Source organism: Anolis sagrei, chromosome 8 (genome assembly GCF_037176765.1).
Source record: "Anolis sagrei isolate rAnoSag1 chromosome 8, rAnoSag1.mat, whole genome shotgun sequence".
In the NCBI taxonomy this organism is placed as follows: domain Eukaryota; kingdom Metazoa; phylum Chordata; class Lepidosauria; order Squamata; family Dactyloidae; genus Anolis; species Anolis sagrei.
Genome location: NC_090028.1, coordinates 2432649 through 2456209, shown reverse-complemented (window position 1 = coordinate 2456209; position 23561 = coordinate 2432649). Strand labels below are relative to the sequence as shown.

The following is a 23561-nucleotide window of genomic DNA, read 5'->3' as shown; positions in this document are numbered from 1 at the left end:
AAGCCTATGGACCTTGCAAAAACTACAATTCCCAGTGTTCCTTAACACTATGCCATGACATTTGCAAGGAGTGTCAATACGTATTAACTCTTAGATGCACCCAGGGAAGCCTATGGACCTTAAAAAACTACAACTCCCAGCAGGTCCTTAACAATGAGCCATGGCGGTTGCAAGGACTGTCAATGTGCATTAACTCCACAGTGTAGATGCACCCAGAGGAGCTTATGGACCTTCTAAAACTACAACTTCCAGCATCTCCTAAGCCATGGTGGTTGCAAGGAATGTCAATGTGTATTAACTCTTCGATGCACCCAGGGAAGCCTAGACCTTGCAAAACTACAACTCCCAGTGCTCCCTAACATTAAACCATAGTGGTTGCAAGGAGTATCACTCTGCATTAATTCCACAGTGTAGATGCACCAAGGGAAGCCTATGGACCTTGCAAAACTACAGCTCCCAGCGTCTCCTAAGCCATGGCGGTTGCAAGGAGAGTAATTGTGCCTTAACTTGATGGTGTAGATGCACCCAGAGAAGCCTATGGACCTTGCAAAACTACAACTCCCAGCATGTCCTAATCCATGGCGGTTGGGAGGAGCGTCAATATGTATTAAATCTTAGATGCACCCAGGGAAGCCTGGATCTTGCAGAACTACAACTCCCAGCGTCTCCTAAGCCATGGTGGTTGCAAGGAGTGTCAATGTGTATTAACTCTTCGATGCACCCAGGGAAGCCTAGACCTTGCAAAACTACAACTGCCAGCGTTCCCTAACATTACACCATAGTGGTTGCAAGGAGTGTCAATCTGCATTAATTCTACAGTGTAGATGCACCCAGGGAAGCCTATGGACCTTGCAAAACTACAGCTCCCAGCGTCTCCGAAGCCATGGCGGTTGCAAGGAGAGTAACTGTGCAGAGATGCCTATGGACCTTGCAAAACTACAACTCCCAGCGTCTCATAAATACAACTCCCAGCGTCTCCTAAGCCATGGCGGTTGCAAGGAGAGTAATTGTGCCTTAACTCTACAGCGTAGATGCACCCAGAGATGCCTATGGACCTTGCAAAACTACAACTCCCAGCGTCTCATAAATACAACTCCCAGCATCTCCTAAGCCATGGCGGTTGCAAGGAGAGTAATTGTGCCTTAACTCTACAGCGTAGATGCACCCAGAGATGCCTATGGACCTTGCAAAACTACAACTCCCATTGTCTCCTAACACTGAACAGCAGTTGCAAAAGGAGTGTCAAGCTGCATGAATTGCATAGTGCAAACACAATCTGGGGAATGAATGGAATATATTTCAGGAATATATATAGTGGGCTGCCTTGGAGGAGCGTGGGAAAAAAAAAGTTTGCAAAAGTTTGCAAACTTTTTTTTTGTTTCAAAACTTTACACCCAAAAGAGAAGAAGGAAGAGAGGGATGATTTGGAGTGGGTGTTTTTTTGGGAAATTATTTCAATTGGCTACTCCTCCTCCTGGTGCCCCTCCCTCCCTGTGGGGCTTGGCTCCTCCCCCTTTTTTGCCCGAAGGGAGGGGGTCTGTGTGGAGGGGCGCATTCCAGAGGGACGCCTCCGCCCCTCTTTGCATTCCTCCTTCAGAGCACAAAGAAGGGAGAGAAGGACCTCCTCTGCACAAAGGAAGGGAAGAGAGAGAGAGAGAAGGGAGAAGAGACCCAAGGAGGGAGGAAGAGATCCTGGTGGAGACAGAAGAAAGAAGGACCGAAGGAGAGAAAGAAAGAAAAGAGGGAGGCTTCTGCTTGAAAAGTGAGTATCTCTCTTTCTAAGTTAGAAAAGAAGAAGGGAAGGGAGGAAAAAGGAGGAGGAGTGCTTGCAAAGTGAACCAGGAAAGAAAGGAGTGAAGGAGAGAAGGAATAAGCTAGGAAAAGGAAGAAAGGAAAGAGGGAGAAAGGAGGAGTGTTTGCAAAGTGAGCCAGGAAAGAAAGAAGGAGGGAAGGAGAGGAGGAATGAGGTAGGAAAAGGAAGGAAAGAAGAGGAGTGATTGCAAAGTGAGCCAGGAAAGAAAGAAAGAGAAAAGGGGAAGGAAAGAGAGCGAAGGGAAGAGTGTTTGCAAAGTGAGCCAGGAAAGAAAGAAGGAGAGGAGGAATGAGGTAGAAAAAGGAAGGAAAGAAGAGGAGTGATTGCAAAGTGAGCCAGGAAAGAAAGAAGGAGAAAAGGGGAAGGAAAGAGAAAGAAGGGAAGAGTGTTTGCAAAGTGAGCCAGGAAAGAAAGAAGGAGGGAAGGAATAAGCTAGGGAAAGGAAGGAAGGAAGGAAGGAAGGAAGGAGGGAGAAAGGAAGAGGAGTGATTGCAAAGTGAGCCAGGAAAGGAAGAAGGAGGGAAGGTATGAGATAGAAAAAGGAAGGAAGGAGAGAGAAAGAAAGGAAGGAGGAGGAATGATTGCAAAGTGAGCCAGGAAAGAAAGAAGGAGGGAAGGGGAGGAGGAATGAGATAGAAAAAGAATGAAAGGGAGAGAAGGGAAGAGGAGTGTTTGCAAAGTGAACCAGGAAAGAAAGGAGTGAAGGAGAGAAGGAATAAGCTAGGAAAAGGAAGAAAGGAAAGAGAGAGAAAGGAGGAGTGTTTGCAAACTGAGCCAGGAAAGAAAGAAGGAGGGAAGGAGAGGAGGAATGAGATAGAAAAAGGAGGAAAAGGAAGGAAGGAAAGAGGGAGAAAGAAGAGGAGTATTTGCAAAGTGAGCCAGGAAAGAAAGAAGGGGGGAAGGAGAAGAGGAATGAGATAGAAAAAGGAAGGAAGGAGAGAGAAAGGGAGGAGGAGGAGTGATTGCAAAGTGAGTCAGTAAAGAAGGAAGGAAGGAGAGGAGGAATGAGATAGAAAAAGGAAAGAAGAAGAGAGAAGGGAAGAGTAGCGTAAGTCAGGAAAGAAAGAAGGAGGGAAGGAGGAGGGAAGGAGGAATGAGACAGAAGGAGTGTTTGCAAAGTGAGGCCGAAAAGAATGGAGGGAAGGAGAGGAGGAATGAGATAGAAAAAGGAAGGAAGGAGAGAGAAAGGAGAAGGAATGTTTGCAAAGAGAGCCAGGAAAGAAAGAAGGGGGGAAGGAATAAGCTAGGAAAAGGAAGGAAAGAGAGAGAAAGCAGGAGTGTTTGAGCCAGGAAAGGAAGAAGGAGAGAAAGAATGAGTTAGAGGAAGGAAGGAAGGAGAGAGAAAGGAAGAAGAGTGTTTACAAAGTGGGACAGGAAAGAAAGAAGGAGGGAAGGAATAAGCTAGGAAAAGGAAGGAAGAAAGGAGAGCGAAAGGAAGAGTAGTGTTTACAAAGTGAGCCTGGAAAGAAAGAAGGAGGGAAAGGAAAGGAGGAATGAGAAAAAGGAGGAAAAGGAAGGAAGGAGAGAGAAAGGAGGAGGAGTGTTTGCAAAGTGAGCCAGGAAAGAAAGGAGGAGTGAAGGAGAGGAGGAATGAGATAGAAAAAGGAGGAAAAGGGAGGAAGGAGAGAGAAAGGAAGGAAGAGGAGTGTTTCAAAGTGAGCCAGGAAAGAAAGGAGAGATGGAATTAGCTAGGAAAGGGAAGGAAGGAAGAAGAGAGAAAAGAGGAGTGTTTGCAAAATGAGCCAGTAAAGAAAGAAGGAGGGAAAGAGAGAAGGAATGAGATAGAAAAAGGAAGGAAGCAAAGAGAGAGAAAGGAAGAGGAGTTTTAAAAGTAAGTCTCTGAAAAGGAAGGAGAAAAGAGGAAAGAAGTAAGGGGAGATTCTTTTCTTCCAAACCGAGCCAGAAAAGAAAGGGAAAAGGAGAGAAAGAAGGAGAAAACCTTGCAAAGCCCATCTCTTTCTGGGCCTGAGAATGAAAAGAAGGAAGGAGAAAAGAGGGAGGAGGCAGCAAAGGGAGCCTCTCCCTCCCTCTTTCCCAAACTGAGCCAGGAAAGGGGGAGAAAGGGAAGGAGAGAAGGACAGGAGGAGGAATGTTTGCAAATTGAATCTCTTCCTTGAAAGGGAAAGGAGAGAAGGAAGGAAGGAAAGAAGAGGCATGCTTTACAAGTGAGCCTCTCTCTTCTCTCTTCCAAACCTAGCCAGAAAAGGAGGAGAAGAAAGAAAGCGGGAAGGAAGGAAGGAAGGAAGGAAGGAAGGAAGGGGAGAAAGAAGGAGAAAAGACAGGAGGAATAATATTTCCAAAGTAAATCTCTTCCTGGCCTGAAGAGATAGGAAGGAAGGAAGGAAGGAAGGAAGGAAGGAAGGAAGGAAGGAAGGAAGGAAGGAAGGAAGGAAGAACAGGAGGCATGCTTTTCAAGTGAGTCTCTCTCATTCTTTCAAACTGAGAAGATAGAAAAAGAAGGAAGGAAAGGAGAGAGAGAAAGAAAGAGAAAAGACAGCAGGAGGAGGAATGTTTCCCAAGCAAATCTCTTCTCTAGAAGGGAAAGAAGGAAGGAAAGAAGAAAAGGAGGCATGCTGTACAAGTGAGCCTCTCTCTTCTCATTCTTCCAAACTGAGAAGAACAAAAAATAGAGAATTAAGGAAAGGAAAAGAAAGGAGAGAAAGAAGGAGAAAAGACAGGAGGGGGAGGAATGTTTGCCAAGTAAATCTCTTCTCTGGAAGGAAGAAGGAAGGAAGACAAGGAGGCATGCTTTCCAAGTGAACTTCCCTCTCTGTCTCTCTTGTTCTTCCAAATGTAAAAGAAGGAAATAAAGTAGGAGAGATAGAAGGAGAAAAGACAGGAGGAGAAGAAATGTTTGCAAAGTAGATCTCTTCTTGTGCCTGAAGAGATAGAAAGGAAGGAGAGAAAGAAGTAGAAAAGATAGATGGAGGAATGTTTGCAAAGTAAATCTCTTCCTGGACCTAAAGAGAGAGGAAGGAAGGAAGGAAGGAAGGAAGGAAGGAAGGAAGGAAGGAAGGAAGGAAGGAAGGAGAAGAGAAGGCATGTTTTACTAGTGAGCCTCAATCTCATTCTTCCAAACCAAGAAGAACGAAAGAAAGAAGAAGGAAGGAAAGAAGGGAGAGATAGGAGGAGAGAAGACAGGAGGAATGTTAGCCAACTAAATCTCTTCTCTGGAAGGAAGAGAGGAAGGAAGGAGAAGAGAAAGAAGAGGCATGTTTTACAAGTGAGCCTCTCTCAATCTCATTCTTCCAAACCAAGAAGAATGAAAGGAGAAGGAAGGAAAGGAGGAAGAGATAGAAGGAGAAAAGACAGGAGGAGGAGGCATGTTTACAAATTAAGGAGGAGGCATGCTTTAAGAGTGAGCCTCTTTCTCCCTCATTCTTCCAAACTGAGAAGAACGAAAGAAAGAAGGAAAGGAGGGAGAGATAGAAGGAGAAAAGAGAGGAGGAGGTATGTTTGCAAAATAAATCTCTTCTCTGGAAGGAAGGAAGGAAGGAAGAAAGGAAGAAAGGAAGAAAGGAAGAAGAGGAGGTGTGTTTTACAAGTGAGCCTCTCCCAATCTCATTCTTCGAAACCAAGAAGAATGAAAGAAGGAAGGAAAGGAGGGAGAGATTGAAGGAGAAAAGACAGGAGGAGGAGGACCGTTTGCAAAGTAAATCTCTTCTCTGGAAGGAAGGAGGGAGGGAGAAGAAGAGAAGGCATGTTTTAACAGTGAGTCTTTCTCAATCTCATTCTTCCAAACCAAGAAGAACGAAAGAAAGAAGGAAGGAAGGAAGGAAGGTGGGGAGAGAAAGAAGGAGACAAGACAAGAGAAGGAGGAATGTTTGCAAAGTAAATCTCTTTGAAAGGAAGGAAGGAAGGAAGGAAGGAAGGAAGGAAGGAGAGAAAGAAGTAGAAAAGATAGAAGGAGGAATGTTTGCAAAGTAGATCTTTTCCTGGGCCTGAGAAGGAAGGAGAGAAGGAAGGAGAAAAGATAGAAGGAGGAATGCTTGCAAAGTAGATCTCTTCCTGGGCCTGAGAGGGAAGGAAAGAGAAAAGATAGAAGGAGGAATGTTTGCAAACTAAATCTCTTCCTGGGCATGAAAAGGAAGGAAGGAAGGAGAGAAAGAAGGAGAAAAGATAGATGAAGGAATATTTGCAAATTAGATCTCTTCTTGTGCCTGAAAAGGAAGGAAGGAAGGAAGGAAGGAGAGAGAGAGAGAGAGAAGGAGACAAGACAGGAGGAGGAGGAATGTTTGCAAAGTAGTTCTCTTCTTGTGCCTGAAAAGGAAGGAAGGAAGGAGAGAAAGAAGTAGAAAAGATAGGAGGAGGAATGCTTGCAAAGTAGATCTCTTCCTGGGCCTGAGAAGGAAGGAGAAAAGATAGAAGGAGGAATGCTTGCAAAGTAGATCTCTTCCTGGGCCTGAGAAGGAAGGAGAGAAGGAAGGAGAAAAGATAGGAGGAGGAATGCTTGCAAAGTAGATCTCTTCCTGGGCCTGAGAAGGAAGGAGAGAAGGAAGGAGAAAAGATAGAAGGAGGAATGCTTGCAAAGTAGATCTCTTCCTGGGCCTGAGAAGGAAGGAGAGAAGGAAGGAGAAAAGATAGGAGGAGGAATGCTTGCAAAGTAGATCTCTTCCTGGGCCTGAGAAGGAAGGAGAGAAGGAAGGAGAAAAGATAGAAGGAGGAATGCTTGCAAAGTAGATCTCTTCCTGGGCCTGAGAAGGAAGGAGAGAAGGAAGGAGAAAAGATAGAAGGAGGAATGCTTGCAAAGTAGATCTCTTCCTGGGCCTGAGAAGGAAGGAGAGAAGGAAGGAGAAAAGATAGAAGGAGGAATGCTTGCAAAGTAGATCTCTTCCTGGGCCTGAGAAGGAAGGAGAGAAGGAAGGAGAAAAGATAGGAGGAGGAATGCTTGCAAAGTAGATCTCTTCCTGGGCCTGAGAAGGAAGGAGAGAAGGAAGGAGAAAAGATAGAAGGAGGAATGCTTGCAAAGTAGATCTCTTCCTGGGCCTGAGAAGGAAGGAGAGAAGGAAGGAGAAAAGATAGGAGGAGGAATGCTTGCAAAGTAGATCTCTTCCTGGGCCTGAGAAGGAAGGAGAGAAGGAAGGAGAAAAGATAGGAGGAGGAATGCTTGCAAAGTAGATCTCTTCCTGGGCCTGAGAAGGAAGGAGAGAAGGAAGGAGAAAAGATAGGAGGAGGAATGCTTGCAAAGTAGATCTCTTCCTGGGCCTGAGAAGGAAGGAGAGAAGGAAGGAGAAAAGATAGAAGGAGGAATGCTTGCAAAGTAGATCTCTTCCTGGGCCTGAGAAGGAAGGAGAGAAGGAAGGAGAAAAGATAGGAGGAGGAATGCTTGCAAAGTAGATCTCTTCCTGGGCCTGAGAAGGAAGGAGAGAAGGAAGGAGAAAAGATAGAAGGAGGAATGCTTGAAAAGTAGATCTCTTCCTGGGCCTGAGAAGGAAGGAGAGAAGGAAGGAGAAAAGATAGGAGGAGGAATGCTTGCAAAGTAGATCTCTTCCTGGGCCTGAGAAGGAAGGAGAGAAGGAAGGAGAAAAGATAGGAGGAGGAATGCTTGCAAAGTAGATCTCTTCCTGGGCCTGAGAAGGAAGGAGAGAAGGAAGGAGAAAAGATAGAAGGAGGAATGCTTGCAAAGTAGATCTCTTCCTGGGCCTGAGAAGGAAGGAGAGAAGGAAGGAGAAAAGATAGGAGGAGGAATGCTTGCAAAGTAGATCTCTTCCTGGGCCTGAGAAGGAAGGAGAGAAGGAAGGAGAAAAGATAGAAGGAGGAATGCTTGCAAAGTAGATCTCTTCCTGGGCCTGAGAAGGAAGGAGAGAAGGAAGGAGAAAAGATAGAAGGAGGAATGCTTGCAAAGTAAATCTCTTCCTGGGCCTGAGAAGGAAGGAGAGAAGGAAGGAGAAAAGATAGAAGGAGGAATGCTTGCAAAGTAGATCTCTTCCTGGGCATGAAAAGGAAGGAAGGAAGGAGAGAAAGAAGGAGAAAAGATAGAAGGAGGAATGTTTGCAAAGTAGATCTTTTCCTGGGCCTGAGAAGGAAGGAGAGAAGGAAGGAGAAAAGATAGAAGGAGGAATGCTTGCAAAGTAGATCTCTTCCTGGGCCTGAGAAGGAAGGAGGGAAGGAAAGAGAAAAGATAGAAGGAGGAATGTTTGCAAACTAAATCTCTTCCTGGGCATGAAAAGGAAGGAAGGAAGGAGAGAAAGAAGGAGAAAAGATAGATGGAGGAATGTTTGCAAAGTAGATCTCTTCTTGTGCCTGAAAAGAAAGGAAGAAGGAGAGAAAGAAGTAGAAAAGATAGATGAAGGAATATTTGCAAATTAGATCTCTTCTTGTGCCTGAAAAGGAAGGAAGGAAGGAGAGAGAGAGAGAGAGAGAGAGAGATAGAAGGAGACAAGACAGGAGGAGGAGGAATGTTTGCAAAGTAGTTCTCTTCTTGTGCCTGAAAAGAAAGGAAGGAAGGAGAGAAAGAAGTAGAAAAGATAGATGAAGGAATATTTGCAAAGTAAATCTCTTCCTAAACCTGAGAAGGAAGGAGAGAAGGAAGGAGAAAAGATAGAAGGAGGAATGCTTGCAAAGTAAATCTCTTCCTGGGCCTGAGAAGGAAGGAGGGAAGAAAGGAGAAAAGATAGGAGGAATATTTGCAAAGTAGATCTCTTCTTGTGCCTGAAAAGGAAGGAAGGAAGGAGAGAAAGAAGTAGAAAAGATAGAAGGAGGAATGTTTGGAAAATAGTTCTTTTCTTGTGGAATATTTCTTGTGGAATATTTCTTGTGGAATAGATGAAGGAATATTTGCAAAGTAAATCTCTTCCTGGGCCTGAGAAGGAAGGAGAGAAAGAAGTAGAAAAGATAGATGGAGGAATGTTTGCAAAGTTGTTCTCTTCTTGTGCCTGAAAAGGAAGGAAGGAGAGAAAGAAGTAGAAAAGATAGAAGGAGGAATGTTTGGAAAATAGTTCTTTTCTTGTGGAATATTTCTTGTGGAATAGATGAAGGAATATTTGCAAAGTAAATCTCTTCCTGGGCCTGAGAAGGAAGGAGAGAAAGAAGTAGAAAAGATAGAAGGAGGAATGTTTGGAAAGTAAATCTCTTCCTGGGCCTGAGAAGGAAGGAAGGAGAGAAAGAAGGAGGAATGTTTGCAACTTAAATCTCTTTTTTGAAAGGGAAAGAGCCAAGGAAGGAAAGAAGAAGAGGAGGCATGCTTTACAAGTGAGTTCTCTTTCTTCCAAACGGAACCAGAAGAGGAGGAGAAGGAAAAGAAGAAGGAAAGGAGGAGTGAGGAAGGGCCCCTGATGGAGGAGAGTACGGTCCGCCGCCGGTGGGGCCCCCAGCACCAGCACCATCCTCCGCCGCAGCCTCTCAATGGGGCCCCGTGGCCCCCGAACCCCTTCAACGGGGGCCCCAATGAAGAGGAGGAAGACGAATCCTCGCTCCATCATATTCTTCTCCTCCCTAAATCGGAAGTGGCCCTTCCGTGCTACAAGCGGGGCTCGGGGGCCTCGTACAGCGGGACGGACTTGGGGCCCAGCCCGCGCTCCAGCTTCTCCTCGGACGGCAAGAACAGCAACCGGACGTCCGGCATCAGCCTGGGCTTCGACCAGCGCTGTTCTTCCGCTTCCTCCTCGTCAGGGGCCCCAGAAACCGGTCCAGGGGCCCCTCCGTTATCGTCTTCTTTGGGGCCGGCTTTCTCGGGGCCCAGCCCGCGCTCCAGCATCTCCAGCGGGCGCAGCTCTCGGGGCTCCGAGGCCGAAGCGAACCCCGAAGAGGCCCCCAAGGCGACGGGGGGCCCCTTTTCGTCCCCAGGGGCCCCTTCTTCTTCATCATCCTCATCATCATCATCCCGAGTGCGGCTCCCCGTCATACAACAACAGGGGCCCCGTCCTGAGAGCCAAGCCGAGAAGCGCCTGGAAGCCCTGGCTTTGGAGCTGGAGCAGGAGCTGGAGCGACGCACCCGGAAAGAAGCCTTCGGTAATATTTATTGATTACGTACTTATTGATTATTGATTATTATATTCATTGATTGGAAGGATGGATTGGAAGCAGGCCTTCGGTAATATTTATGTATTTATTTATTATTGATTATTATATTCATTGATTGGAAGGATGGATTGGAAGCAGGCTTTTGGTAATATTTATGTATTTATTATTGATTGATTGATTGATTGATTGATTATTATAGTCATTGATTGGAAGAATGGATTGGAAGCAGGCCTTCGGTAATATTTATGTATTTATTTATTATTGATTATTGTATTCATTGATTGGAAGCAGGCCTTCGGTGATATTTATGTTTTTTTTATTATCATTGATTATTATAGTCATTGATTGGAAGGATGGATTGGAAGCAGGCTTTTGGTAATATTTATGTATTTATTATTGATTGATTGATTGATTATTATAGTGATTGACTGGAAGAATGGATTGGAAGCAGGCCTTCGGTAATATTTATGTATTTATTTATTATAGATTATTGTATTCATTGATTGGAAGGATGGATTGGAAGCAGGCTTTTGGTAATATTTATGTATTTATTATTGATTGATTGATTGATTGATTATTATAGTGATTGACTGGAAGAATGGATTGGAAGCAGGCCTTCGGTAATATTTATGTATTTATTTATTATTTATTATTGTATTCATTGATTGGAAGCAGGCCTTCGGTTATATTTATGTTTTTTTTATTATTTATTATTATAGTCATTGATTGGAAGGATGGATTGGAAGCAGGCTTTGGGTAATATTTATGTATTTATTTATTTATTATTGATTATTATATTCATTGATTGGAAGGATGGATTGGAAGCAGGCCTTCGGTAATATTTATGTATTTATTATTGATTATTATATTATTTGATTGGAAGCAGGCCTTCGGTAATATTTATGTATTTATTTATTATCATTTATTATTATAGTCATTGATTGGAAGGATGGATTGGAAGCAGGCCTTCGGTAATATTTATGTATTTATTTACTTATTGATTATTATATTCATTGATTGGAAGCAGGCCTTCGGTAATATTTATGTATTTATTTATTATTGATTATTATATTCATTGATTGGAAGCAGGCTTTCGATAATATTTATGTATTTATTTATTATTGATTATTATATTCATTGATTGGAAGGATGGATTGGAAGCAGGCCTTCGGTAATATTTATGTATTTATTATTGATTATTATATTATTTGATTGGAAGCAGGCCTTTGGTAATATTTATGTATTTATTTATTATTGATTATTATATTCATCGATTGGAAGGATGGATTGGAAGCAGGCCTTCGGTAATATTTATGTATTTATTTATTATTGATTATTATAGTCATCGATTGGAAGGATGGATTGGAAGCAGGCCTTCGGTAATATTTATGTATTTATTATTGATTATTATATTCATTGATTGGAAGTAGGCTTTCAGTAATATTTATGTATTTATTATAACTGATTATTATAGTCACTGACTGGAAGGATGGATTGGAAGCAGGCCTTCGGTAATATTTATGTATTTATTGATTATTGATTATTATAGTCAATTGATTGGAAGGATGGACTGGCAGGAGGCCTTCAGTAATATTCAGAGATTTATTTATTATTGATTATTAGTCATTGATTGAAAGGATGGAATAAGGCCTTCGGTGATATTTATGTATTTAATTATTATCATTGATTATTATTGTTGTATGTCAGCCTGTGATTGTGTCTGATGTTCATGATGGGAATGGGGATGATGATCTTTCTGGTGGGCCTGGGTCTGTTGGCGATGGGGATGAGGGTTTGCCTGGGCCTGAGTTAAGGTCAGACGAAAGGCCAAAGCCGTCTCTAGAAGATTAACAAGGCCACATTCCTGGGAGAGGCCCTTCGCAGTCTTTCTCAGAGCAACTGCCTGAAGATGATTTGTCAGGTGCAGAAGTTAATGAGAGTCAAGTTAATGAGAGTATAGATAGAAGGCAAGGCTTTTGTAAACAGAGGCAGAGTGCTCAGGCGCAAAGATCGGTTTGTTTACAGGAAAAGAGGGATAAGAAACCTTTATCTAGTGGTAAGGTCAAGAGAAATGCTTTCCTTTTGGTTTTGGGATCTGGAAAAGCTTTATATTAATTCATAGGAAAGAGTCACCTCAGTTGGGTCAACGTTGGAATTTCATGATGGTCTTGCTTTCAAGAGTTCTTAGTTTCGTGTACCAAGTTTTTGCAAGCTCTTGATTTATGTCTTGGAATTTTTCACGCAACCTTGTGTCATGGATTCTTGTTTCATGGAATCTGGAAAAGTCTTATATTGATTCATGGGAAAGACTTGCCTCAATTGGGTCAACGTTGGAATTTCATGATGGTCTTGCTCTCAAGTGTTCCTAGTTTCGTGTACCAAGTTTTTGCCAAGCTCTTGATTTGTGTCTTGGATTTTTCATGCTTCCTCGTTTCATGGATTGTTGTTTCAATTGCTCTTATTTTGCCTTAAAGCTCATGGACTATCCTTTGTTTTGGGAACTTGACTGTTTTGCTAATTTTACTGCTTTGCCTACATATATTCAATAAACTTGCGGATTTTACCAAGCTGGTGTGGAGTTTAAGGTCAGAGAGGTTCCTGCTCTGGTGTACGACAATAATATTCATTTATTGGAAGGATGGATTGGAAGGATGCCTTTGGTAATCTTTATTACCTAGTAATTTGGGTACCTGGCGTTGTCTGGGTTATTAGAAGAAGTCATTTTTCAATTGTCCAAAATGCATAAGGATGTGGGTGAACTACAACTCCCATTATGCCAGGTTAACCCCCTTAAACTCCATCGATAATTAAAGTTTGTCATGTTGGGCAGGTTTACTCTAGATGTCTCATGGGTGGGGTTCAGTGTGCTCTGGCTGCAGGATGAACTACAATTCCCACCATGATGGGTCAGTCCCGTCAAACCCTTCCAGAAGGTTCAGTTGGTCATGCAGATTCCATTTGCCAAGTTAGGTCCTGGTCCATCGTTAGTAGGGATCACAGTGCTCTTGGATTTTAGGTGAACTATAAGTCCCAGCAACTACAAATCCTAAATGTCAAGTTCCCCCACCCAAGCTCTTCCAGTATTCCAATATGGGCATATTGGGTATGCGTGCCAAGTCTGGTCCAGATTCGTTATTGGTGGGGGTCACAGTGGGAGCTCATAGGAAATCAGCCACAAAAAGACATCGCTGTCCACATACATACAAATATCCATACAAAAACTGGAAGATAGATGATAATAGGTAGGTAGGTAGGTAGGTAGGTAGGTACGGTAGATAGATAGATAGATAGATAGATAGATAGATAGATAGATAGATGGTATCATTGATTATGATATTCATTGATTGGAAGGTAGGTAGGTATGTAGGTAGATGTTATGATTGATTATGATATTCATTGATCGGAAGGTAGGTCGGTAGGTAGGTAGGTAGGTAGATAGATAGATAGATAGATAGATAGATGGTATCATTGATTATGATATTCATTGATTGGAAGGTAGGTAGGTATGTAGGTAGATGTTATGATTGATTATGATATTCATTGATCGGAAGGTAGGTCGGTAGGTAGGTAGGTAGGTAGGTAGGTAGATAGATAGATAGATAGATAGATAGATAGATAGATGGTATCATTGATTATGATATTCATTGATTGGAAGGAGTCCAGATCCGTCATTGGTGGGGATCACAGTGACCTCTTGATTGAAAGGTAGGTGGGTAGATAGAGAGACAGACAGACAGACAGATGTTATCATTGATTATGATATTCATTGATCGGTAGATAGATAGATAGATAGATAGATGTTAACATTGATTATAATATTCATTGATTGGAAGGAAGGTAGGTAGGTAGATAGATATTCATTGATCGGAAGGTAGGTCGGTAGGTAGGTAGATAGATAGATAGATAGATAGATAGATAGATAGATAGATGTTATGATTGATTATGATATTCATTGATCGAAAGGTAGGTCGGTAGGTAGGTAGATAGATAGGTAGATAGATGGATAGATAGATAGATAGATAGATAGATAGATAGATAGATAGATAGATAGATAGATGGTATCATTGAATATGATATTCATTGATTGGAAGGAGTCCAGATCCGTCATTGGTGGGGATCACAGTGACCTCTTGATTGAAAGGTAAGTGGGTAGATAGAGAGAGACAGACAGACAGACAGACAGATGTTATCATTGATTATGATATTCATTGATCGGTAGGAAGGTAGGTAGATAGATAGATAGATAGATAGATAGATAGATGGTATCATTGATTATGATATTCATTGATTGGAAGGAGTCCAGATCCGTCATTGGTGGGGATCACAGTGACCTCTTGATTGAAAGGTAGGTGGGTAGATAGAGAGACAGACAGACAGACAGATGTTATCATTGATTATGATATTCATTGATCGGTAGGAAGGTAGGTAGATAGATAGATAGATAGATAGATAGATAGATAGATAGATGGTATCATTGATTATGATATTCATTGATTGGAAGGAGTCCAGATCCGTCATTGGTGGGGATCACAGTGACCTCTTGATTGAAAGGTAGGTGGGTAGATAGAGAGACAGACAGACAGACAGATGTTATCATTGATTATGATATTCATTGATCGGTAGGAAGGTAGGTAGGTAGGTAGGTAGATAGATAGATAGATAGATAGATAGATAGATAGATAGATGGTATCATTGATTATGATATTCATTGATTGGAAGGAGTCCAGATCCGTCATTGGTGGGGATCACAGTGACCTCTTGATTGAAAGGTAGGTGGGTAGATAGAGAGACAGACAGACAGACAGATGTTATCATTGATTATGATATTCATTGATCGGTAGGAAGGTAGGTAGATAGATAGATAGATAGATAGATAGATAGATAGATGGTATCATTGATTATGATATTCATTGATTGGAAGGAGTCCAGATCCGTCATTGGTGGGGATCACAGTGACCTCTTGATTGAAAGGTAGGTGGGTAGATAGAGAGACAGACAGACAGACAGATGTTATCATTGATTATGATATTCATTGATCGGTAGGAAGGTAGGTAGATAGATAGATAGATAGATAGATAGATAGATAGATGGTATCATTGATTATGATATTCATTGATTGGAAGGAGTCCAGATCCGTCATTGGTGAGGATCACAGTGACCTCTTGATTGAAAGGTAGGTGGGTAGATAGAGAGACAGACAGACAGACAGATGTTATCATTGATTATGATATTCATTGATTGGTAGGAAGGTAGGTAGGTAGATAGATAGATAGATAGATAGATAGATAGATAGATAGATAGATAGATAGATGGATGTTAACATTGATTATAATATTCATTGATTGGAAGGAGTCCAGATCCGTCATTGGTGAGGATCACAGTGACCTCTTGATTGAAAGGTAGGTGGGTAGATAGAGAGACAGACAGACAGACAGATGTTATCATTGATTATGATATTCATTGATTGGTAGGAAGGTAGGTAGATAGATAGATAGATAGATAGATAGATAGATAGATAGATAGATGGATGTTAACATTGATTATGATATTCATTGATTGGAAGGAGTCCAGATCCGTCATTGGTGAGGATCACAGTGACCTCTTGATTGAAAGGTAGGTGGGTAGATAGAGAGACAGACAGACAGACAGATGTTATCATTGATTATGATATTCATTGATCGGTAGGAAGGTAGGTAGATAGATAGATAGATAGATAGATAGATAGATAGATAGATGGTATCATTGATTATGATATTCATTGATTGGAAGGAGTCCAGATCCGTCATTGGTGGGGATCACAGTGACCTCTTGATTGAAAGGTAGGTGGGTAGATAGAGAGACAGACAGACAGACAGATGTTATCATTGATTATGATATTCATTGATCGGTAGGAAGGTAGGTAGATAGATAGATAGATAGATAGATAGATAGATAGATAGATAGATAGATGGTATCATTGATTATGATATTCATTGATTGGAAGGAGTCCAGATCCGTCATTGGTGAGGATCACAGTGACCTCTTGATTGAAAGGTAGGTGGGTAGATAGAGAGACAGACAGACAGACAGATGTTATCATTGATTATGATATTCATTGATTGGTAGGAAGGTAGGTAGATAGATAGATAGATAGATAGATAGATAGATAGATAGATAGATGGATGTTAACATTGATTATGATATTCATTGATTGGAAGGAGTCCAGATCCGTCATTGGTGAGGATCACAGTGACCTCTTGATTGAAAGGTAGGTGGGTAGATAGAGAGACAGACAGACAGACAGATGTTATCATTGATTATGATATTCATTGATCGGTAGGAAGGTAGGTAGATAGATAGATAGATAGATAGATAGATAGATAGATAGATAGATAGATAGATAGATGGTATCATTGATTATGATATTCATTGATTGGAAGGAGTCCAGATCCGTCATTGGTGGGGATCACAGTGACCTCTTGATTGAAAGGTAGGTGGGTAGATAGAGAGACAGACAGACAGACAGATGTTATCATTGATTATGATATTCATTGATCGGTAGGAAGGTAGGTAGATAGATAGATAGATAGATAGATAGATAGATAGATAGATAGATAGATGGTATCATTGATTATGATATTCATTGATTGGAAGGAGTCCAGATCCGTCATTGGTGAGGATCACAGTGACCTCTTGATTGAAAGGTAGGTGGGTAGATAGAGAGACAGACAGACAGACAGATGTTATCATTGATTATGATATTCATTGATTGGTAGGAAGGTAGGTAGATAGATAGATAGATAGATAGATAGATAGATAGATAGATAGATAGATGGATGTTAACATTGATTATAATATTCATTGATTGGAAGGAGTCCAGATCCGTCATTGGTGAGGATCACAGTGACCTCTTGATTGAAAGGTAGGTGGGTAGATAGAGAGACAGACAGACAGACAGATGTTATCATTGATTATGATATTCATTGATTGGTAGGAAGGTAGGTAGATAGATAGATAGATAGATAGATAGATGGATGTTAACATTGATTATGATATTCATTGATTGGAAGGAGTCCAGATCCGTCATTGGTGAGGATCACAGTGACCTCTTGATTGAAAGGTAGGTGGGTAGATAGAGAGACAGACAGACAGACAGATGTTATCATTGATTATGATATTCATTGATCGGTAGGAAGGTAGGTAGATAGATAGATAGATAGATAGATAGATAGATAGATAGATAGATAGATAGATGGTATCATTGATTATGATATTCATTGATTGGAAGGAGTCCAGATCCGTCATTGGTGGGGATCACAGTGACCTCTTGATTGAAAGGTAGGTGGGTAGATAGAGAGACAGACAGACAGACAGATGTTATCATTGATTATGATATTCATTGATCGGTAGGAAGGTAGGTAGGTAGATAGATAGATAGATAGATAGATAGATAGATAGATAGATGGTATCATTGATTATGATATTCATTGATTGGAAGGAGTCCAGATCCGTCATTGGTGAGGATCACAGTGACCTCTTGATTGAAAGGTAGGTGGGTAGATAGAGAGACAGACAGACAGACAGATGTTATCATTGATTATGATATTCATTGATTGGTAGGAAGGTAGGTAGATAGATAGATAGATAGATAGATAGATAGATAGATAGATAGATAGATAGATGGATGTTAACATTGATTATGATATTCATTGATTGGAAGGAGTCCAGATCCGTCATTGGTGAGGATCACAGTGACCTCTTGATTGAAAGGTAGGTGGGTAGATAGAGAGACAGACAGACAGACAGATGTTATCATTGATTATGATATTCATTGATCGGTAGGAAGGTAGGTAGATAGATAGATAGATAGATAGATAGATAGATAGATAGATAGATAGATAGATGGTATCATTGATTATGATATTCATTGATTGGAAGGAGTCCAGATCCGTCATTGGTGGGGATCACAGTGACCTCTTGATTGAAAGGTAGGTGGGTAGATAGAGAGACAGACAGACAGACAGATGTTATCATTGATTATGATATTCATTGATCGGTAGGAAGGTAGGTAGATAGATAGATAGATAGATAGATAGATAGATAGATAGATGGTATCATTGATTATGATATTCATTGATTGGAAGGAGTCCAGATCCGTCATTGGTGAGGATCACAGTGACCTCTTGATTGAAAGGTAGGTGGGTAGATAGAGAGACAGACAGACAGACAGATGTTATCATTGATTATGATATTCATTGATTGGTAGGAAGGTAGGTAGATAGATAGATAGATAGATAGATAGATAGATAGATAGATAGATAGATAGATGGATGTTAACATTGATTATGATATTCATTGATTGGAAGGAGTCCAGATCCGTCATTGGTGAGGATCACAGTGACCTCTTGATTGAAAGGTAGGTGGGTAGATAGAGAGACAGACAGACAGACAGATGTTATCATTGATTATGATATTCATTGATCGGTAGGAAGGTAGGTAGATAGATAGATAGATAGATAGATAGATAGATAGATAGATGGTATCATTGATTATGATATTCATTGATTGGAAGGAGTCCAGATCCGTCATTGGTGGGGATCACAGTGACCTCTTGATTGAAAGGTAGGTGGGTAGATAGAGAGACAGACAGACAGACAGATGTTATCATTGATTATGATATTCATTGATCGGTAGGAAGGTAGGTAGATAGATAGATAGATAGATAGATAGATAGATAGATAGATGGTATCATTGATTATGATATTCATTGATTGGAAGGAGTCCAGATCCGTCATTGGTGAGGATCACAGTGACCTCTTGATTGAAAGGTAGGTGGGTAGATAGAGAGACAGACAGACAGACAGATGTTATCATTGATTATGATATTCATTGATTGGTAGGAAGGTAGGTAGATAGATAGATAGATAGATAGATAGATAGATAGATAGATAGATGGATGTTAACATTGATTATAATATTCATTGATTGGAAGGAGTCCAGATCCGTCATTGGTGAGGATCACAGTGACCTCTTGATTGAAAGGTAGGTGGGTAGATAGAGAGACAGACAGACAGACAGATGTTATCATTGATTATGATATTCATTGATTGGTAGGAAGGTAGGTAGATAGATAGATAGATAGATAGATAGATAGATAGATGGATGTTAACATTGATTATGATATTCATTGATTGGAAGGAGTCCAGATCCGTCATTGGTGAGGATCACAGTGACCTCTTGATTGAAAGGTAGGTGGGTAGATAGAGAGACAGACAGACAGACAGATGTTATCATTGATTATGATATTCATTGATCGGTAGGAAGGTAGGTAGATAGATAGATAGATAGATAGATAGATAGATAGATAGATAGATAGATGGTATCATTGATTATGATATTCATTGATTGGAAGGAGTCCAGATCCGTCATTGGTGGGGATCACAGTGACCTCTTGATTGAAAGGTAGGTGGGTAGATAGAGAGACAGACAGACAGACAGATGTTATCATTGATTATGATATTCATTGATCGGTAGGAAGGTAGGTAGATAGATAGATAGATAGATAGATAGATAGATAGATAGATAGATAGATAGATGGTATCATTGATTATGATATTCATTGATTGGAAGGAGTCCAGATCCGTCATTGGTGAGGATCACAGTGACCTCTTGATTGAAAGGTAGGTGGGTAGATAGAGAGACAGACAGACAGACAGATGTTATCATTGATTATGATATTCATTGATTGGTAGGAAGGTAGGTAGGTAGATAGATAGATAGATAGATAGATAGATAGATAGATAGATGGATGTTAACATTGATTATGATATTCATTGATTGGAAGGAGTCCAGATCCGTCATTGGTGAGGATCACAGTGACCTCTTGATTGAAAGGTAGGTGGGTAGATAGAGAGACAGACAGACAGACAGATGTTATCATTGATTATGATATTCATTGATCGGTAGGAAGGTAGGTAGATAGATAGATAGATAGATAGATAGATAGATAGATAGATGGTATCATTGATTATGATATTCATTGATTGGAAGGAGTCCAGATCCGTCATTGGTGGGGATCACAGTGACCTCTTGATTGAAAGGTAGGTGGGTAGATAGAGAGACAGACAGACAGACAGATGTTATCATTGATTATGATATTCATTGATCGGTAGGAAGGTAGGTAGATAGATAGATAGATAGATAGATAGATAGATAGATAGATGGTATCATTGATTATGATATTCATTGATTGGAAGGAGTCCAGATCCGTCATTGGTGAGGATCACAGTGACCTCTTGATTGAAAGGTAGGTGGGTAGATAGAGAGACAGACAGACAGACAGATGTTATCATTGATTATGATATTCATTGATTGGTAGGAAGGTAGGTAGATAGATAGATAGATAGATAGATAGATAGATAGATGGATGTTAACATTGATTATAATATTCATTGATTGGAAGGAGTCCAGATCCGTCATTGGTGAGGATCACAGTGACCTCTTGATTGAAAGGTAGGTGGGTAGATAGAGAGACAGACAGACAGACAGATGTTATCATTGATTATGATATTCATTGATTGGTAGGAAGGTAGGTAGATAGATAGATAGATAGATAGATAGATAGATAGATAGATAGATGGATGTTAACATTGATTATGATATTCATTGATTGGAAGGAGTCCAGATCCGTCATTGGTGAGGATCACAGTGACCTCTTGATTGAAAGGTAGGTGGGTAGATAGAGAGACAGACAGACAGACAGATGTTATCATTGATTATGATATTCATTGATTGGTAGGAAGGTAGGTAGGTAGATAGATAGATAGATAGATATATAGATGGATGTTAACATTGATTATAATATTCATTGATTGGAAGGTAGGTAGGTAGGTAGGTAGGTAGGTACATGTTATGATTGATTATGATATTCATTGATCGGAAGGTATTTATTATTTATTTAGAGGATTTCTATACCGGCCTTCTCAACCTCGACGAGGGACTCAGGTCGGTTTACAGTACATATCAAATACAATCAGATAAAACAGCAAATACAACTCATTACATATTAAAATAGTACAACTCAGTACAATAAAACCTCATCATTACATCATTACAGTTTCCTACGCCAAATCGTCAATCCAGTCATGGTCATAATCATATTCCTAGTCGCAGTTCATCATAATCCATCACAGGGAAGGTTCCAGGTTCAGTCTTTGAATGCCGCATTCCAGAGCCATGTTTTTAACGATTTCCTGAACGTCAGGAGGGAGGGGGCAGATCTAACCTATAGTGGGAGGGAGTTCCAAAGCCGGGGAGCCACCACCGAGAAGGCCCTATCTCTCGTCCCCACCAACCGTGATTGTGAGGGTGGTGGGACCGAGAGCAGCCCCCCCCCCCCCCCCCCCCCGGAAGATCTTAGTAGCCTTGATGGCTCATAGGGGAGAATCCGTTCGGACAGGTAAACTGGGCCAGAGCCGTTTAGGGCTTTATAGGTCAACACCAGCACTTTGAATTGTGCCCGGAAACTGATCGGCAGCCAGTGGAGCTGGCGTAACAGAGGGGTCGTGTGGTCTCTGTACCCTGCTCCTGTTAACAATCTGGCTGCCGCGCGTTGGACTGATTGAAGCTTCCGGGCAGTCTTCAGAGGCAACCCCACGTAGAGAGCGTTGCAGTAGTCTAAATGGGATGTAACCAGGGCGTGGACTACCGTGGCCAAGTCAGACTTCCCAAGGTATGGGCGCAGCTGGCGCACGAGTTTTAATTGTGCAAAAGCTCCCCTGACCACCACTGAGACCTGGGGTTCCAGGCTCAGCGATGAGTCCAGGGTCACTCCCAAGCTGCGAACCTGCGCCTTCAGGGGGAGTGTAAGGTAGGTCGGTAGGTAGGTAGATAGGTAGATAGATAGATGTTATGATTGATTATGATATTCATTGATCAGTAGGTAGGTAGGTAGGTAGATAGATAGATAGATAGATAGATAGATAGATAGATGTTATCCTTGATTATGATATTCATTGATCAGAAGGTAGGTAGGTAGGTAGACAGACAGACAGACAGATAGATGGATAGATGTTATGATTGATTATGATATTCATTAATCGATAGATAGATAGATAGATAGATAGATAGATAGATAGATAGATGTTATCATTGATTATGATTTTCATTGATCGGAAGGTAGGTAGGTAGGTAGATGGATGGATGTTACTATTGATTATGATATTCATTGATCAGTAGGTAGGTAGATAGATGGGTGTTATCATTGATTATGATATTCATTGATCGGTAGGTAGGTAGATAGATGGATGGATGGATGTTATCATTGATTATGATATTCATTGATCGGTAGGTAGGTAGATAGATGGATGGATGAATGTTATCATTGATTATGATATTCATTGGTAGGTAGGTAGGTAGGTAGATAGATGGATGGATGGATGTTATCATTGATTATGATATTCATTGATTGGAAGGTAGGTAGATAGATAGATAGATAGATAGATAGATAGATAGATAGATAGATAGATGTTATCATTGATTATGATATTCATTGATTGGAAGGTAGGTAGATAGGTAGGGAGATAGGTAGGTAGATAGATAGATGGATGTTAACATTGCTTATAGTATTCATTGATTGGAAGGTAGGTAGGTAGCTAGATGGATGGATGTTATCATTGATTATGATATTCATTGATTGGAAGGGAGATAGATAGATAGATAGATAGATAGATAGATAGATAGATAGATGTTATCATTGATCATGATATTCATTGATCGGATGGTAAGTAGGTAGGTAGATGTTACCATTGATTATTATATTCATTGATTGGTAGGTAGGTAAGTAAATGTTATCATTGATCATGATATTCATTGATCGGATGGTAGGTAGGTAGGTAGATGTTATCATTGATTATGATATTCATTGATCGGAAGGTAGGTAGGTAGGTAGGTAGGTAGGTAGATGTTATCATTGATTATGATATTCGTTTATTAAAAAACTGAAGATAGAAGATAATTTGTAGATAGATAGATGTTATCACTGAGTGATTATGATATTCATTGATTGGAAGGAGGCCTTTGGTAAAGGACGTTCATTATTACTGTATTTAATTCAAACTTTAATTACGGTCCAAAGACCCCAATTAGTTTGGCGGTAACAGGTACACAACTGCAAACAGGTTCATAATAAACTGTTGAGGCCACAAGGCAGCGTGCAATGCAAGATGCATATGATCAAGGGTAAAGGTGATTGATTGATTACCGTATTTACATAGATCAGATTGGGGTGCAGTGTAGGGGAGACGAGGATAGTTGATGTATATATCTACGGCTAAGCTGCATTGGTTTCAAGCTGACTAATACCTGTATATTTGTATTTTAAGAGGACATGTTGTATGTTGTGTTTGCACTTCTGTTTTGATAAGGCCAACTGGCTAATCAATAAAATTGTCCGTTCCTTAGGGAATTGTTTGCAACTAATTACCGTATTTACTGGAATCTCATGCTCACCTTTGCTTCCGAATGTTTTGCTTTCCTACCCTCATTTTGGTGAGGTTGTGTATCCCAAAAAGGTGAGCATTAGATTCGAGGAAAGATCGTATATATGTGCTATGTGACATGGTTATTTGTTCCAGTGTCATTTCCTAATTGCACATAAGGACTGCACAACCAGGTCTTCTCCTTGTCAACTTTTCCTTCAATCTTCTCAAGGAACTGCCCATGCAAGGCTTTGTTGTGCCAGCTGTCAGCTCTGGTTGGGAGTGAAGTTTTCTTGTACTGACTCTTTGTCTGCTGTTTTGAGAAGTTT

At 40.8% G+C, this 23561-nt stretch overlaps 1 protein-coding gene across 2 annotated transcripts in view; it reads left to right on the top strand.

Moving 5' to 3' along the window:
- The first annotated feature begins 585 nt into the window (after positions 1-585).
- WTIP (WT1 interacting protein) overlaps positions 586-23561 on the top strand; it is a 63944-nt gene continuing 40968 nt past the window's right edge. The window contains exons 1-2 of one of the 2 annotated variants that reach the window (XM_067470954.1): positions 586-1762; positions 8959-9763. In XM_067470954.1, the coding sequence (XP_067327055.1) occupies positions 9088-9763 (676 nt within the window). In that variant the 5' untranslated portion in view covers positions 586-1762; positions 8959-9087. The remainder of the gene's footprint in view (positions 1763-8958; positions 9764-23561) is intronic. The other variant, XM_067470955.1, reaches the window with a different exon arrangement.